The 19,322-nt window shown below is 36.7% G+C and overlaps 1 protein-coding gene and 1 non-coding gene across 2 annotated transcripts; one reads left to right on the top strand and one right to left on the bottom strand.

Annotated features, from left to right (window-relative positions):
* Nucleotides 1–2,544: 2,544 nt before the first annotated feature.
* Nucleotides 2,545–2,617, bottom strand: TRNAK-CUU. The gene has a single exon. It is a non-coding gene; the product is annotated as a tRNA-Lys (tRNA).
* A 2,343-nt stretch (nt 2,618–4,960) lies between these two features.
* LOC116110543 (calcium-binding protein CML38-like) lies at nt 4,961–5,582 on the top strand. The gene has a single exon (XM_031396752.1). It carries the CDS (start codon nt 5,030–5,032, stop codon nt 5,450–5,452), a length of 423 nt encoding a protein of 140 aa, XP_031252612.1. The 5' UTR covers nt 4,961–5,029; the 3' UTR covers nt 5,453–5,582.
* The last annotated feature ends 13,740 nt before the right edge of the window (nt 5,583–19,322 follow it).

A 19,322-nucleotide genomic window follows, 5' to 3' on the forward strand; every position in this document is an offset into this window, starting at 1 on the left:
ATTTGCATCAGTTTGTAAAATTATGGAATCCCAAATTGAAACTGAAGAAGAGTCAGAAACAAAAATGTCCCAAAAATTTAGTTTTAACAAGAGATGAAAAAATTTCAAGGGTCAAAGACTCTAAATGTTCTAGTAGTGCAAATCCGATAAGCTTCTTCATGGGCAAGCCGGTGTTGTTGTTTCATCATAAAGCAAAACTCTAGTCTATTAAAATATATAAAAGCTAAAGATAATCTTATTCTTATCGTCTAGACCAAGCAATTTAAAAGCAGTAGGAAGTAGGAACACACCTTTCCAATCAATAAAAAGAAATATATAACTTATAAATTATAATTATTCTTGAAGAAAGGAATCATGGACCTTCTTTATCTATCTGAAACTGGATAATTAATGAAGGCAATTAAAGGACACAATGGAATTTTACCTTTCTTCTTTTGCCTTTGTTCTTTTTTCTTTATACAATAATACTACGGACACCAGTAGTTTTGTATCGAAATATTATATCGGCCTCCGCATAACATGTTTTTGATTTTTTTAATAATTTTTTTTTAGTGAATAGTCATCCATTAAATTTGGACGACCATTCACTCACATAGACGCCCGTCCATATTATATGGATAGAAGTTCATATACTAGGGACGGACGTCCCTATTTAATAGGGATGTCCATAAGTAAAATGAAATAAATTTTTTTTATAAAAATTAGAGACGGTCGTTCATCCGTTATAGACGTACGATCCCTTCATTTTGGACGAACATTCGCAAATCTTTAACTAAAATATGAAAATAAAAAAAAAAAATTTTAAAAATGACCATCAATAAATTTTGGACGGACGTCCATTAGTCCATTAGAAATGGACGCCTCGTCCCTTCGGTTTGGACGGGTCCCATACTTTTAAAAAAAAAAAAACACCTTCTTTGCTCTTCTTCTTCTTCGCTCCACTCCATCCCTGTAACACCTCAAATCCATTTTGCAGCAATCAGAACTACCTTGACATCTTACTGAACTTCAGAAAATATATATTAATCATGGATCACCTACAGCTCAACTGTGACTTTTTCATTCTTTCCTTTGACAGGCCCGTTGCTGAACTTGAGCTGCAGACTTAGATCTAAGAATCTCATGGCACTGGTCCATGGTCTCAATCTTGCTAGGTGAACCCGCTAACGGCGCACCATCTGAACTCATCATAGCGCCTGAATCCCCATGAATAAATCTGCAACTACTTCCATTTTTGCAGTACCCTCTAACATAATACAAACATGGCCTCCACCCAAACCCATTTTTGCGGCAAGTGATCAAAACAACTTCATCCTCCTCCTTCCAAGCATTAGCTAGAAAGATAATTAATATTGAAAATAAGAAAGAGCAAACTGTATTTCATATATGTTAATTACAAATGAAATGAAGTACAATTATTCAAGAAGTATTGTTGCAAACTTTTTATTCCAGTTTATAAGCAGATAATGAGAGAATTATTAAGAACAGTGCAGACTTTTAAGTTTAAGAGAGTATGTTGACAGACCATTATGGACTATGAAGCAGTTTGGAAGCTCAAACCATCTGATTTGAACCTCATCCTTTGCACACCGTGGAAGTACACCAAAACGAGCTTTAATCGTTGGATCAAATGTCAATATCAGCTTGTTTTCTTTCACCATTTCCTATAAATTTATATGGGATAAAACACTTTCATGTTCTCCTTTCGAATTCATGAAAATTTTGAAATCTACAAGAAGTAAAAAGTTCAGAAAATATAGACTTGTTCAACGGGCCTGTCAAAGGAAAGAATGAAAAAGTCACAGCTGAGCTGTAGGTGATCCATGATTAATATATATTTTCTGAAGTTCAGTAAGATGTCAAGGTATTTCTGATTGCTGCAAAATGGATTTGAGGTGTTACAGAGATGGAGTGGAGTGAAGAAGAAGAAGAAGAAGAAGAAGAAGAGCGAAGAAGGTGTTTTTTTTTTTAATGTATGGGCATCCATTCCTAATGGACGACCGGTCGTCCCAATTTTTTTTTTTTTTTATTTTCATATTTTGGTTAAGGATGGATGTCCTTTATTTGCGAATGTCTGTCCAAAATAAAGGGACGGCTGTTTATAACGGATGAATGGCCGTCCTTAATTTTTATAAAAAAAAATTATTCCATTTTACTTATGGATGAGCGTCCATTAAATGGAGAAGCCCGTCCCTGATATATGGATCACGTCCATATAATATGGACGGGCGTCTATGTGAGTGAACGACTGTCCAAATTTGATGGACGGTCATTCACTAGAAAAAAATTATTAAAAAAATCAGAAATATATTACACGTCGGCCGGTACAATATTTCAGTACAAAAATCCTAGTGTCCGTAGTATTATTGTTCTTTATACAATATCCTGGGTATTATTTCAAACTGATAAAACATATTTCAAAAACAAGAAAACATTAAAAATCTTTCCTCTTTTATCTTTTTTCTTTAAATTCTGTATATTATTTTCAAACTGATTTCAAAAACCAAACTGATAAAACATTTCAAAAACCAAAAATTAAAACCACGCCCACCGTGGGGCTCGAACCCACGACCACAAGGTTAAGAGCCTTGCGCTCTACCGACTGAGCTAGACGGGCTGCTTGTGACCCGGATCAAGTAAAATTTATGTATTGGCTAAATAAACCTTCAGAGCTTTTTCTTAAAAAAAAAAAAAAATTTATTTCTTGAATCCAAATTGCATCCTGACCTCACATCTGAATGAAAGTTGAGCAAACAGGAAGGAGCATGGTTCTAGTTCTAATGTATATAAAATGACTTATTAATCATAATTAACAATCAAAATGTTTAAGTAATTTGATCAAGTTAAAAAATAACTTACTGGGGCCATGCCTATGAGAGAGCAACAAGTTTCATTTTTTTTATTTTTTAGAAGTGAGCTATGGCTTTCCAATCCAATAACTCAATGGCTCTGGTAACATAATAATTAAGGTCAGCATGCGGCGTATTAGTCTAAAATCTCATTTATTATTTTCTGGGCGAACGACATGCACCATCTATAATTTGTCATAAAGACTCTGACATTTAAAAGTTTTAAAAATGATAATTATCCATTTTCTGTCTAAATCTATTAGTAAAATATGTTTTAGTAAAAATAATATAATAATTTTAAATTAATCCATAAATCCTTAATATTTTTATCCTATTTTTTTATTTAATTTTTCTCTTCTCTCTCTTATCTTCTTTTTATCTCTCTCTCTCTCTCTTTCCTTTTCTCCGTCTTTTCCCTCCTCCCCTTCTCTTTTTTCACTTTTCTTTTCCCTCTTTTCCCTTCTCTTTCTTTCCTTTCTTCTCCGTCTTTTCCCTCCTCCCCTTCTCTTTTTTACTTTCCAGCTTTCTTTTCCAGTTCTTCTGCATCAGAGTTACTCTTACTAGACCCCTTGTCCCTCTCTTTTCTTCTTTCCTGACGCTTTCTTTCCGCTTCTCTCTTACTATCCTTCTCCTTGACATAAGGTGAAGTTATGCCGCGTTCTTTTTCAGCCTCCATCTTCTCATCCCTGAGTCTCCCATGTGCCTCCACCAACCTGGCAACCTCCTCCCTCTGTTTTCGCTCTTCCTCTTCCAAAAGCTCCTTCTCTAACCTAGCCCGTCTCTTCTCCTCAGCTTTTCTGCGTGCTTTCTCTCCTCTACTTTCATGGTAATTTAACCCATTTTCACCCCTCTTAGCCGTCATGCCTCTATGATCTGCATTAGACGAAGAATCTTCATGTGATGAACTAATTCTAAAAATCTTTCTCAAAAGCCACCTAATGGAATACGGAGAAGGGGAGGAGGGAAAAGACGGAGAAAAAGAAAGAAAGAGAAGGGAGAGATGAAGAAGAAAATAAGAGAGGGAAGAGAAAAATGAAATAAAAAAATTAGAGATTTATGGATTAATTTAAAATTAATGGATATAAAATTATTATATTACTTTTATTTAAATAGATTTTATTAATAGATTTGGAGAGGAAGTAGATAATTATCATTTTCAAACATTTTGGTAGGCTACCAAATTATGTTTATGACAAACTATGGAATTACCTTTATGATTGTTTGAATTTGAGTTGGGCCTAACTCCTCACCCAAAAGGTCTTATTGAGTAGAAGGATTGTCCACTCTTATAAACCCATTGGCTTGAGTGTGCCTAGTCGATATGGGATCTCTAATACTTCCCCTCACGGTCAAGTCTATATGGTCCACTTACCTATGAATGGAGGTAGTTTGGTAGTCCACCGCTGGTCAATCACTCAACTTAAATGAAGCTAGCTCTGATACCATGTTAGAATTTGAGTTGGGCCTAACTCCTCACCCAAAAGGCCTTATTGAGTGGGAGGATTGTCCACTCTTATAAACCCATTAACTTGAGTGTGTCTAATCGATATGGATCTCCAACAATGACAAACTATGGGCATGTCGTTCGGCCTTATTTTCTGTTAGAATTGATTGCGCCAAAGTGAAACTCATGATTCCGTTCCTAGAGGGAGTCAACTGTATGAAAAAGAAAGCCCCGATCGAGGCTGAGGCCTGAACGGCTGAACGTGGGTCTTCCTGTTAATTCATTGGTTGAAATTGGTGGTTGCGGAAGTTTTGGGGGTTGTGGAGTTATCTTCTAGAGGGTCTTTAAGACTTTAAATAATGAATAGTGTTTCTTCTTCTTTGAATATTCCTTTCACAAATGAAAATGAATAAATATTTGATGGTCTCGTCTCATGCATGATTAACGATTAACGTCCACAACGTCAACGGTCTTCGCTCTTTTTTACGATTGAATTCCCTCCACTTTCCTGGAAACCTGATCCCTTCTGGCTCACCCCCAAACACTAAGTTAAAGTAATTTTAATATAGAGCTAGCTGGTCAACTCACGCCCCGTGTTTCTCAATCTTCGAATGCAACTCCATTTCAAACTCTTTCAACACCGCCTTTCCCCTTTCTATAAATACACTCAAACCAACCTCATTGCCAAATCCTTTAATCTATCTAATTCGATTGCTCCTACAAGTTCCTTTGGGAAATGAAAAAAAACCAGCAATACGAGCGCGTTTTCAATCACTTTGATTACAATGGAGACGGGAAGATTTCACCTTTAGAGCTACACCAGTGTGTTGAAGCGATAGGTGGGGAGCTTTCATTGGCGGAGGCTGAGACGGCGGTGGAGTTCTTAGACACGGATGGAGATGGGCTGCTGGGGTTTGATGACTTCGTCAAGTTTGTTGAAGGAGGTAAAGAAGAAGAGAAAGTGAATGATTTGAAGGAGGCGTTTAAGATGTATGAGATGGATGGGTGTGGATGTATAACTCCCAAAAGTTTGAAAAAGATGCTTAGCAGACTAGGTCAGTCCACAACAATTGATCAATGTAAGGTGATGATAGCTCAATTTGATCTCAATGGCGATGGCGTCCTCAATTTTGATGAGTTTAGGGTCATGATGTTATGATTAATAATATCATGCTGTATAATACTATCATACATTCATTGATTATTTCGTTCTTCACCCCGTGATGTAATAATTAATCTCTTTGGCAGATTATTCCATACCTATATATATAATTTTTTCTTCATATACAGTGTTCCATTAATTGTCTAATGCAATGTTGTTTCGTTGCTGATAATCAGAAGATCGAGATAGCTGTTTGGTTTAGTAGACATATAAAATTATGAGGTAATTGAACTTGGATTGGTTTTATCTTTATTACTTAACTTGTTTACTGCAAGGCCGGCTCAAGGGATAGGCAGATGAGGCACCTGCCTAGGGCCCCAAAAAATAGAGTAAAAAAGGGTCAAATTTTTTATAAATTTTTTTTTAAATATATTACAAAAATAAAAATAGTGTATATTCTTATCTAGGTCAATCCAAGAGACCCCCAAAAAAACCAAAAGACATAAATTTATTATGAACTTTTTATATATATTCTCACCCAAAGTTTGACGAAATAGTAAGTTTGTACCTCTAATTTCATATATTCTAATTACACCTTTAAATTAACACATTGAATTTCTTTTAATAATGAAAGGCTAAAATTGTCATTTACATATCTCAAATTACTCACTCCCAATTCAATCCCAAAATTCGACATTCACATAAATCATCTTCACCCCTCTTCCGCCGCCGACCGTTTGGAGCTGATTCTGATCGATTTTCTCACCAAAATCGACTGGAACCATCACTTTATCATTTTCCAAGTGTTTTTTCAGCCTTGGTAGCCCTTGATTTGGCCAATTTTTTACGAATCTCATAACCTAACTCCACCGTGTGCAACAGTCATTTCCTGCTTTTTCGGCATGTACCTGACATCGTTGACCTTCCCCAACAGCACAATTTTCCTTCATTCAGCTTTCTCACCAAAACCTCTATCATACCTCATCCATTTACTCCGCCATAGCCGGCCACCGATACCTTTTGGGCCACAACTTCTCAAGTCTTTTTCACTCAATCCTGGCATTGGAAATCATCCATTTCACCACCCATCACTTCTCCAATATCTGTTCTCCAAAACCTCCCACCAACTTAACCCCATTAGCCTGTCAGTTGTCGTCCACCTTTCCTAGTGATTTTGTATCTCAAAAAGTAAGGAAAATAAATTTGAAATAATTTTTTTAATATATGCTTATATTATTAGAAGGCCTCTAAAATAACTTTTGTTAAGTGTCATAAATGTTCTTGAGACGGTCATATTGTTTAGATAGCTGTAGAATAATTAAGCTCAATGCAAACGAATATGAAGATGTGGCTGCGATATTCTGAGCTCAAATGGAAACGCAGATTAAGATGTGGGTTGTGATATTCTTGTCTTATGGGCAGGCGTTTAATGAGTGTCAATTGCATTGCATCTCACATTTTCTTAGAACGTATATGAAAGAAACCGGGTCCAAATAAGGGGCTGAAGACTCCAGTAATTTTTGTAAGTTTGTCAAAGTTTATTGACGTGGGGTTAGCCTGTTTGCGACTTTGACAAATTGAACAGCCAGTCAATCAGCATATTGTACGTGTTGGCAGACATATAATTTTGTATCAATAAAATAAGGTTTATAATCTCTAATTTGTCATGTGTTAATTATCTCTAATAGTTGAGGAATGTGAACGCAATAATGGGTGGGTGGAGAATGAGTCACTAATTTCATGAGAGTGATGAAGGGACGCTTTAGCCTGTTGGAGTTTATATTTCCTTTAGAAACTTTCGGTTTCTCTTATAATTTTCCTTTAGAAAATTACATGAGATTATGTTACAAATACATGTAAATTATACATGTATCTCTAAAAAGAATACTATATCTCTACAAATATACAAAATTTGAGATACGAATTTGAGGTGTATGATAGTATTTTTTATATGATTATTTTTACGTATACCTCAATAATAATATCACAACTAAACTTGGGATGTATTCATAAATGTTATAAATACAGAAAAGTAAAGGTAGAGTCATAAAGAGTAGTCTATTCAATTTTTGGAAATATCATTAATCACCTCCTTTATAGACCCTTATTAACTCACACTTAGTATTTATAGTTTAATTCAATTGGGAATGTCTCGTAAATTTTTTTTTTCCTGATCAGTTCAATAAGTTCATGGAAAACATTTCAATTTATTTATCTATAATTTTAATATAATGGATTTGTGTGGACCTGTTTGTCCATTAAAGTGGGACATAAGTTGGGTTCAAAATGTTGTGAGACAATCCAGTGATTCAGTCTATATTTGATGTGGGCGACAGAGCATTGAGAAGACATTTGCCTACTACGAAAGAATCAGGAAGGACACATCTTTCTGGTACCAGTTATTGTAAATATATATATTATTCTCTTATTTATATCTTAACAATATTCTTTATAATTTTTGAAATAAAATATACATATTTACAAATATTTACAAATAAAGTAGGCAAAAAATGTCTCTCTTTTTCTTACAAATAAATGGCTTATAATTTAAACCATCGACTTAATGAGTATTTGTCTAAGCTTATAAGCTCTAAAATTAAGCTGAGTTATTTGTTTCTAACTTTTTTGAGTTTATAAGTTGAGCTTATAAGCTAAAAAAAATAAGTTGGGGGGAGGTACTTTTCTTTTTTTGCTTATAAGCACTCTGCTTATAAGCTAGTGCTTACGAGTTTGGTTAAAGTACTTATAAGTGACTGATAAGTAATTGACGTGTTTGGTAAAATGTGGCTTATAAGTACATTTTATTATAAAATTACTAAAAAATGTACTACATTAAACAAAGGCATACTATGGAATTTTAAAATTAAACAAGGATAATGTGGTACCCTTGTTTAATGTAGTACCCTTTTTAGTCATTTTATAATAAAATGTAATTATAAGCCACATTTTACCAAACACGTCAAATACTTATCAGTCACTTATAAGTACTTCAACTAAACACGTAATTGCTTAAAATTTCAAATGCTTATAAGCTAAAATTAGCTTATAAGCACTTGTTGCTTATAAGCTAATTTTCATAAGCTCAAACAAACGCCCCCTAATAGTAATAAACACAATAGTGCAGAACACTATAGGACACAACGGATTACTTATCAAGTTACCCAATAGACTAAGGGGCAAATGATTTTTAGGCCATATTGGTTTTGAATTTAACTAAAAGGCCATCTAGTTTTTTAGTCTTTCTAAATGGCCTTATTTTTTATTAAGACAAACTAATGACAATTAAACATTAATCATAGCTTAATTAGAATTAATGAAGTATTGTGTAATCTTTTAAAAATTATAATGTCTTTAAAAACCTGAAATTCTTACAAACAAACCCAAACATAACATCTTCTTCTTCTTCTTCTTCCCGCCATTAACGCATCCCTCCCCTGATTGCTGTTTATTTTAAGCNTTTGAATTTAACTAAAAGGCCATCTAGTTTTTTAGTCTTTCTAAATGGCCTTATTTTTTATTAAGACAAACTAATGACAATTAAACATTAATCATAGCTTAATTAGAATTAATGAAGTATTGTGTAATCTTTTAAAAATTATAATGTCTTTAAAAACCTGAAATTCTTACAAACAAACCCAAACATAACATCTTCTTCTTCTTCTTCTTCCCGCCATTAACGCATCCCTCCCCTGATTGCTGTTTATTTTAAGCTTTATCTATATCTTCTTCTTCCTCCTTCCTGTACATCTTCTTCTTCCTGCCATTAACACTATCTTCTTCCTCCGCCATTAACATCTTCTCCACCACAGATCCTCCTCCTCCTGACATTTTGTCTAGGTATGTGTATCTCCCCTTTCCATTTTATATTTCGATTTACAAAGATATAATGATGGATTGGGTTTGGGTTATGATTTTGATTTAGTTGTTTAGGTTGTTGGGTTCTGTTTGATGTAATGCAAGTTGAAAGGAGTGAAATTTGTTGAATATTTTCTTGCATTATGGGTAAGCTAGGGGTGGTAGCACCGATTGTAGGTGGAGATGACTGAAAATGTGTTTTAGATATGATGGATCGCTTAAGAGATCTGGTATGTCTAGTATAATGCAGCAGATCATAGATCGCTTAAGCGATCAGATATATGGCTGAAGATCGCTAAAGCAATTTGCTATAAGTCTGGTGCATGGCAGTAGATCGCTTAAGCGATACACCAGATCGCTCAAGCGACTCTGCAGATGCTTTTTAAAATCTTTCAACCCTTAAATACATCAGTTAATAATTTTTTTTCTTGCATTATAGGTACTTGGCTATTATTAGACATGGGACAAGTTGTTTTGGGTGTTGAATATTTGGTGAGTGGGTAGAGGAACAAAGTTGCTGGAAGTGGATTGAGAAGAGCAAAGAAGTTATACCAATTGCTATGAGCACAGAGGTTAGTTTTGATGAGTTGATTGATGAAATAATTAGAAGAGATGATTTGAGTTGCTCACATAGTGATACAGTTGTTACGTTTGTTTTAAGCAAAGTTCCTGAACATTATAAGGTACCTTCTACTATATTAAAGTCGGATAAAGGTGTGAAGTTATATATGATTGATGTGGGCGATAATGGTTCGAGGCTGATTTTAAGGGTTTCTTTTGTAGATAAACCGTTTGAAGTTGGTTCAAAGGAAGGGGATAACAAGGAAGTTGGCGGAGAGAATGCTGGTTTCAATTTGAACTACGAGGGCACTGGTTTCTTAGTTGAAAAATCAAGAGTAGGCGGTGATTTGGGTGGTGAGGAGGACACTATAGAAGAGGTTGGTCATGTGTGGCATAATGAAAATGTTGAGGAGGAGGACCCAGTACATGTTCCCGCAGATATAGAGATTCCTTTAAATACAAATTATGCAAAATGTGTAGTTTGTGAGTAAGAGAACACTATGGTCCTTTATGCAGGTTCAAAGGGGGCAATTGCAGGTAGTAGTGAATCAGCTCATGTTTTTATGATGGATCGGACTTACGCATAGGGTATTTATTTCACAACAAAGAGGAAGTTGTGAGAAAGCTAAAACTTGTTGTCGTGAGAGATAATTTTGAGTTCATCACCAAAAAGTTTAATTCATCGATAGTGACGGTTGCATGTCGTGACCGAAGGTATAAGTGGCGGGTTTATTATAGAAGGTTGGCGGAGTTCGAAAAATTTATTGTTAGCATATATGCTTGTGAGCACACATGTGGTTTGAGACATATTTCAGGTGAGCATGGACAAGCCTCCATTGATGTTATTGGACAATTTGTCAAAAGTTAGTTCGTTGAAGGGAAATATCCATCTCCTAAGGACATTCAAAGACTTGTACACACAGAGTTGGGATGCGCTGTTAGTTACTGGAAATGTTGGAAAGGGAGACAACATGCACAAGATTTTGTGAGAGGCACGTCGAAACATGGGTACGCAGTATTAGAAGCGTACCGTTAAATACTTGAGTTGACAAACCCAAGACGGCTTTGAAGTGGGACAAGAATATGGGTTTAAATTTTCTTTTTTTTTGCTTACGGTGCTACTATAAGGGGTTTTGTAAACATGAGAAATGTGTTAGCTGTTGATGGTTGCTTTTTGACAGGAAAGTATGGAGGTACATTGTTGGTGGCCACTGCATAGGACAGTGAGAATCACACATATCTTGTTGCATGGTGTGTGGTTGACTCTGAGAATGACAAGTCGTGGACTTGGTTTTTTCAGCAATTAAGTACGATAGTGCCTGACAGTGACGAGTTGTGCATAATATTTGATAGGCACAACTCTATAAAGAAGGGGATTGCCACTATTTATCCTCAAGCACATCATGGATACTGTATGAGGCACCTTGGTGAGAACATAAAACAAAAGGTTAAGTGTGCTGGCCTCTTTCAAACATACTACATGGTAGCAAAAGCTTATCGAGTTGATGAGTTCGAGGAGCACTTCTGGCAAATCCGAATCAAGAATGATAGAATTGCTAAGTATCTTGAAGATGATGTTGGTTTCGAGCGATGGAGTAGAGCTTACTTTTCTGGAATAAGGTTTGATGTCATGACCACGAACATAGCTAAGTCCATAAATTCTAAGTTGTTACTAGAAAGAGAGTTTCTAATAGTTGCCATTTTTGATGCAATCCAAAGGACATTGTCACCGTGGTTCTATGAGCGCCATACGAAGTCAGATGATTTTACCACAACCCTTGTTTCGTCAACTGAAAAATTATTGCGAAAACATATGAAACTGTCAAATACACTGTTTGCCTATCATCTTAATGCTCAAGAGTTCACCGTGCGCGGCTACGGTCCGGATGTCTTAGTTAACATTCTTAGTAAAACTTGCAGCTGTAAAATGCTTGACATTCAACGTTTACCTTGTCCTCATGCACTAGTAGCACTAAAACACCAACGGAAGCCAGATTTTGGTTCAAGAATTTATATGGAACTTTGTTCCCCTCTCTATATGGCAAATCACTACATGCTGGCTTATTCGAAAATGATATATCTAGTTCCTCCAAAAGAGCAGTGGGTGGTGCCGGCTGAATTGGTTGACATTATCATCCATCCGCCATTCAAGAAGACAAGAAATGGGAGAAAAAGAGTTAAATGTATTCCATCAGCCAGTGAGGTTCCCCGAAGGATGAATAAGTGCTCAATTTACAAGCAACCTGGCACAAGAGAAGTAGTTGCCAGAATCAATCAGATGCAGATCCAAAAAATTAGGTTCGAATTGATCAGTAGCAAGAAAGCAAGCAATCTGCAGATAAGATCGAATCGCTAAAGTGACATAAGATCGCTTAAGCGACATAAGATCGTTTAAGCGATCGGTTGTTATCTGCAGATCTAAACAGCTGATCGTTTAAGCGATCAAGAAGAGTGATGAAATCAAGAGAGTTGCCAAGGCCAATCGTTGAAGAGTTGTTGTTTTCAATTTTTTATGTTTTAAATTTTATTGTTACCTTGAATAAATCATCCTTTATAACGTATTAAATCAAATTGATTATTTTTCATTTTCATCAATTTTAAAAAGGGTTTAAGTAAGTAAAATTTCGCATATTACCTTTGTGCGGCACTGATTGCTACCCAAATAAGTAAGACAAGCAAAATAAATATTATCAACATCATTGTCGTATCAAGACAATCAATCAATTTACTGAATTAGTCACGAGTGTGAGACGTTAATAGAAACGTACCTCATTTCACAAATATGGATGGTTATGATTGAATATAGATCTCACCCACAATACGGAATATTATTTCTCACTCAAACGTGCACAGTATCAAAAGATCGGCGAGACAAGAAGCAAAATGTCCTTGGTCGCTTAAGCGATCATGGATCGCTTAAGCAACCAAGGCCAAAAGTGAAGAATCGCTTAAGTGATCTTGATTCTGCCTTGGACATGATCGCTTAAGCAACCAAGGGTAAAAGTGAAGAATCGATTAAGCGAGAACTTAAATCGCTTAAGCGATCGTGCACCTGGGGTGATTTGATTCTGCCTTGGACATGATCGCTTAAGCGACCAAGGATAAAAGTGAAGAATCGATTAAGCGAGAACTTAAATCGCTTAAAGCGATATTCTGCCTTGGACATAATCGCTTAAGCGACCAAGGGTAAAAGTGAAGAATCGTTTAAGCGAGAACTTTAATCGCTTAAACAATTGTACAACTAGGGTGACTTGATTATGCCTTGCACATGATCGCTTAAGTGACCAAGGGTAAAAGTAAAGCATCACTTAAGTGATTCTAATCCTCGCTTGTACGTGATCGCTTAAGCGACTAAGGCTGAATATACAGGATCACTTAAGAGAGACCTATGATTGCTTAAGCGATCTAGTATAGTCAGATGACCTTTATTCTGCCTTTGACAAGATCGCGTAAGCGATTTATTATCGCTTAACCAACCAAGGCTAAATAGACAAGATCGCTTAAGCGAAACCATATATCGCTTAAGCGACCAAGGCTAAATAGACAGGATCGCTTAAACGACACCATATATCGCTTAAGCGATTAAGGGTAATTTACTTTGGTACTTTAAAAACATTTTATACTTTAATATTTCTTTTCCATTTTATGTACCATGTTTATGTATAGACGTAAAAGAATTAATTTAATTAAAATATAATTTTGAAAAAAAATCGATTAAGTAATATAAATAATAAAATCAATTGACATAAGACAGATCATGGTCCACTGAATTAATGGTACAGTCAAAATTGAAGATTATTTCAATCTAATCATTCTCAAATACATCATCCATATTTATGAAATCAGGTACGTTTCTACTAATGTGTCACGCTAGTGCGTTATGACATTCATCCATATATCATACAGCTGTAACCTTAATATGTGTTAATGGAATTAGGTTACAAATAATCCTTCTTAATTGGTCTTAATAAGTGTTAATAACCGATGTCGCTTAACATTAACGTTAATAATCATATGATGTTGTGAATGTCTGAAGTTCACATTAACGTCATTTAATATGGGGTTGACAAACATTTCAAAAAAAAAAAAAAAAAAAAAGGAATCGCTTATGCGATCTTATCATCACTTAAGCGATTCAATGTTTATAAGCTTTCATCGCTTAAGCGATAATGTTAATCGCTTAAGCAATCTTGTGAAAGGCATAATAAAAATAATCCAAATACACTGGATCACTTAAGAGATTTCATTTCTCGCTTAAGTGATCATGTGTATTTAGCCTTAGTCGTCGTGTAAGCGATCACATACAAGCAAGAATCAAGATCACTTAAGCGATGCTTCACTTTTACCCTTGGTCACTCAAACGATCATGTACAAGGAAGAATCAATATCTGCCAAGATGCACGCTCACTTAAGCGATTTACTGTCTCGCTTAAGCAATTCTTCGCTTTTACTCTTGGTCGCTTAAGTGATCAAGTCCGAGGCAGAATGAAGATCTGCCCAGATGCACGATCGCTTAAGTGAGACCATTCTCACTTAAGCGATTCTTCGCTTTTATCCTTGGTCGTATTTTGGATCGCTTAAGTGATCAAGTCCGAGACAGAATCAACATATGCCTAGATGCACGATCGTTTAAACGATTTATGGTTTCGCTTAATCGATTCTTCGCTTTTACCCTTGGTCACTTAAGCGATTTGGATCAAGTCCATGGCAGAATCAAGATCTGCCCAGATGCACGATCGCTTAAACGATTCTTCACTTTTACCCTTGGTCGCTTAAGCAATCAAGTCCGAGGCAGAATCAACATCTGCCTAGATGCACGATCGCTTAAGCGATTTATTGTCTCACTTAAACAATCCTTTATAGAAAACCTTTGGTCGCTTAAGCAATATATGTAGTCGCTTATATATCGCTTAAGCGATCATGGGCAATACATATTTTTTCTAGCTTTTCTCCTGAATTTTGAAAAACTAAAATTACCAACACATATTAATTCTATATTTTCTCCTGAATTTGACAACCTAATTGCATCAACACATCAATGCCATGTAACAAAAATACTAAATAAACTCAAACTCAAAAGAGGGAAAGAAATACTGAATTGCTTATGTACAAATCTGAAATGTGTCAATTACATTAAATTACAACATTATATACAACAATAAATGTCATATATACACCCAAAACAAAAGCAGGGCCGGCAGCCTCCATCCCCCCTCTTCATCATTCTCTTCAGCCACTTCCCAATCCTCCAAAACTATCCAGCACACCTTCAGCATCAGCACCACAACTCAAGTATCAATAGTCTAACGCCTAATAACACTAGCTGATCCAATTCAAGACAACCCAATAAGACATCATCACATAAACTAAAAAATTCTAAGTCCAACTTCTATGCCTTTTAATGACAGCATCAACAATGACTTGGATTGGGTTCTGGTCAGTCAAAATGGATCCATATGCCCATGGAAGCACTCAACAACCCAGCGCTCCTAACAGTTGCTTATTGTTTTGTCATTCAAGTCATCTATCGGGGTGTTGGTCATGTCGAACTCAATAAATTTTAGTGTATATACCCCACAATCAACACTACAATAGGAAAAATATATTAGCATTAGAATCAGCTTATAGAACAATTGTATTATGTAAGTTTTATATAAAATTTACCTTGAGTCATTTATAAGGACGGGAAGGCGTTTGAATGGCCACTTTCCTGTCAGTAGTTCATCACCCAAGTACTGAAACATCCCGCTATTGCGCAACAGCCGCGGGAACAATACACACAGTGGCTGAAACTCCATCTCCAACTGCCTCTCTCAATAGTTACTTGGGTTGCAGTTAAAGATCTACAACAAGCCCTTTTCTAATAGTGCGATGATGGTTATCCAATGCATATCCTTGATGTTCATGATGTAGTATATTCTTTCAACATTGTCCAACTATTGCCATGTTTGGGTCTTTCCCCCTATATACTGCATCATCCTATCATCAAATTGAAAATCATCAGAGACACCGTTGAAGTCATCTGTGGCCAATTTTTTTCGCTTGTTTCCCCTTGTTGCACCTCTACCATTGGCCTTTTTCATTAAAATGTTATATGTAGTTACTAGCATTTGGCCAAAGGCCACATCGTTGATGGCATAGTGCGAATACAAAATATCGCAATTACTGCTTTTTCGTAGCCTCATAAGTGCCAATACCTCATCGATGTGTTGCATCAAATAAAAACAACATGATAAGTATACAATACCTCATGGAAAACATAAGAAAAAATAAGAAAAAATAAGGGAAAATAACTCACCTAGTCGTCAAGCCACCTGCCCATCGTCAACATCTTTTCAAACCTCTCGGAGATAATCCTCGGTCTTGCACTTCACATGCCTATCACTTCCAGAATCATTGTAATAGGCATAGAAGAGTTTTTTCTTTTCCTCATCTAGTGGCCTATACAAATCGATCTTTAAGTCATCTATTTTCACTTGCCCACTTCCTCCGCCTTCCTCCTCCATTTTCAATTCCCCACTTCCTTTGCGTCTCACCTCACCCTCCTCCATTTTCACTTCCCCACTTCCTCCGCCTTCCTCCTTACCCTCCTCCTCTATTTTTGCTTCTCCAATTTCACGAACTTCCTCATTTTTTTTCTTCGTTTTCCTCTTCTTTCCATACGTTACTACAGTGTAAGGAGAATTTACATGCTTACTCTCTCGACTCTTTCTTTTATGCTCAGGTTGCACTTTAACCACTTTCAGTACCCTACCAACTTCCTCTTCCACCCTACCAACTTTCTCTGCCACCCTATCAACTTTATCCTCCACCCTTTTCATTCGCTCTTCCATTTTCTCAAACCTCTCATAAACAGCTATTATAAAACTCTCAAACAGACCATTTATGAGGTCAACCACCTCATTCTCCTGACCCCGACACCTCAGCAAAGCGATATTTGTTGTACCGATTTTCCAATTGGGTGGAGGCGTACGAAGCTCTTCATCCTCCTCTTTTTCGTCCCTCCCGCCGATTGGAGCTTCATCATCCTCGGCGTCAACAACATTTGCAAGCAGTGGCCCTGCAACTGCACTCACATGCATGACCCCTTCTAAGTCCTACATTAGGCGATCTATCCTTTCGTCTGCTGCATCCTCTAGTGCTTTAAACGATGTAACATACTCCTCTCCCGCTTCACCCCTAGTAACAATGAGGAAGGGACGGACGACTACCTGCAATAAGAAAAAAAAGCAGTCAAATTTAAGCTACATTTAAAAGCAAGTACATATTCAAAAGATTAATCCTTTAATCTTACCCGAGCTACTTGAATTTCCATTTCTATTTTGTCGTAATCCCAATGCGTACACTTTTCGATGTATCATGCAACATCTTAGGAAATTACAGTCACTCATCTAAAGTCTTCATCCTCTCCCCACTTTAGCCAGGACAAGGATGGCCTCATATATCCAAGCCTACATTATAAAAAAATAGTCTATATCATAATCAAAACACATATAATACAAAAAATATAACAAAAAGCTATTAATATTTACCTGCATTACCCATGGGAAGCCAAACAAATTGTACGTGCTCGGTCTATTCTTCTCGACAGATTGGCGCTGATTTAACACCATGTCTTCTCCTTGTGGGGAGTCCATGGTTAGCTGAAATGATACTCGTCTTCACGGATAAGCATTAAAGAAGTCCTGGTTGCTTGCAAACTTCACCCAATCCATATTAACTGCTTTTGTTGAGTCAGAAGCCATTATGATCGAATGCACGAACCATACCAAACATATCTTAAACCTTTCTGAAGAGGTATACCCACCTTCTCCTAACCTATCCTCTAAATCGCATCCCATAATAGACGCCTTCCCCCCAAAACCTTTTTAGCTAAGTTATCGGCTACCCTACGCTTTTTTATTCTCTCTTGCTCTTCCGCATCTGAAAATGCCCCACATCTTAAGCCTGTCATCAAGGGATATTCCATCATCCCAAACCGTAGTGGCTTCCCATCCACTACGAACCATATTTCATTTTTTTTTTCTTTTAACTAAGTGCAGCAACATATAATGCACTCCTTGCCCCCAAAACGCCTTTTTCCAATTTTCTCTGATGTTCATAAAATGACCAAAACAACTCTCTTTGAATCGGTCCATACCCTTCCTCTGTTCCTGTAAAATCTCTATTATTCTCGTAAAAACTTGTCAACTCGACCTAACTATCACCCTTACGGGGAAGTACGGTACCTTATTACTTATAACCTCTAACCCATAGTCTTTATAATTTACGCTTCGGAAAATCTACACAATTGATATAAACTAAATATCAACAAAAAAAAGAAACCAAAATAACCAATAGGCTGGCAATTTGGGGGATATGGGCTTCGAGGGCATCGAGAAGTGGGTGTTTTTGGCCTCAAGAAGACCGGGGAAGCCAATGCAAGCCCTACAGAGGCTGTTGTGGCAGGTTTCATGAGATTGGAGGGCGGAGGATGACAAGAGGTGGCGAAATTAGGGGGGGTTGGAGGGTTACCCTGCATATTGCAGGGTTGGCCTCGCACAACGCACGTAGCTGCGCCCCCGATTTAGCCACCATCTGCCATCCCAGCCCTCCAACCTCCCACAAACAACATCCATACAGTCTCCCTTGTCTTTCCCCATCCTCTGGAACCCAAACAAAGCCACTCCTCAAATGCCCGTCAACTGCTTGACAAAACGCCACAACCACCATAACAATAAAACCAACTACATATCCCTCAAATTCGCACAAATCAATCAAATTTCTCATCAAATTAAAAACAACAAGTAAAAAACATACCCTTTTTTCACCGGCATCCTCCTCCTCGCTTGAATTCTCGTTGGCGTCCTCCTCTTCAAAATCGTTTTTTGATTCTTCTCTCTATTCTTGTGCCCCGTTGTCTCCTCTGCCTCTAGACCACCTTCATTCATTGGATAATCCATCGGAGCATCTTCTTCGACAGCCTTTGAACTGTCGCTGCCGTCGGAGTCTAGGATTTGGAGTGGGGTTGGGTTTGTTAGTGTATGCCCTAGGAACCAATCGTATTGTCAGTTTCAGGACATTATATCTTGTAAATGTATTATGAATACAAGAAAGTGTTCTTATTTCACATGTTGATTTTCTACTTCATTTATATTATATTATATTTAATATTGCAAGTGAAATGTCCGGATGACACGGATCTTCAGAAGATCAAATCATCAAAGAATTCCCTACGCAAGTAATGTTAATTGGGCAATAACATTGCATAGTAGGCATGTTGAATGTCTCCATTGAATATCATGTGATGGTATTAGTGTGGGTGATTATAAGAGGTATGTCACTAAGGCATTAGCATGGATAAACGGTTAGTGAACTATTAATCGAATAAAACAAATTACGATGAATCACATGGATATGGTCAATGATGCATCGTAGGATCGTGCTAGTGTACCACTAATCCTTAGACCTGAGACATCATGGTTGGATTCAACATAAGATGCATATGGTTCATATGGTGTATAAGCATGAG

The sequence above is a fragment of the Pistacia vera genome, unplaced genomic scaffold (genome assembly GCF_008641045.1).
Source record: "Pistacia vera cultivar Batoury unplaced genomic scaffold, PisVer_v2 Contig1180, whole genome shotgun sequence".
Lineage (NCBI taxonomy): Eukaryota > Viridiplantae > Streptophyta > Magnoliopsida > Sapindales > Anacardiaceae > Pistacia > Pistacia vera.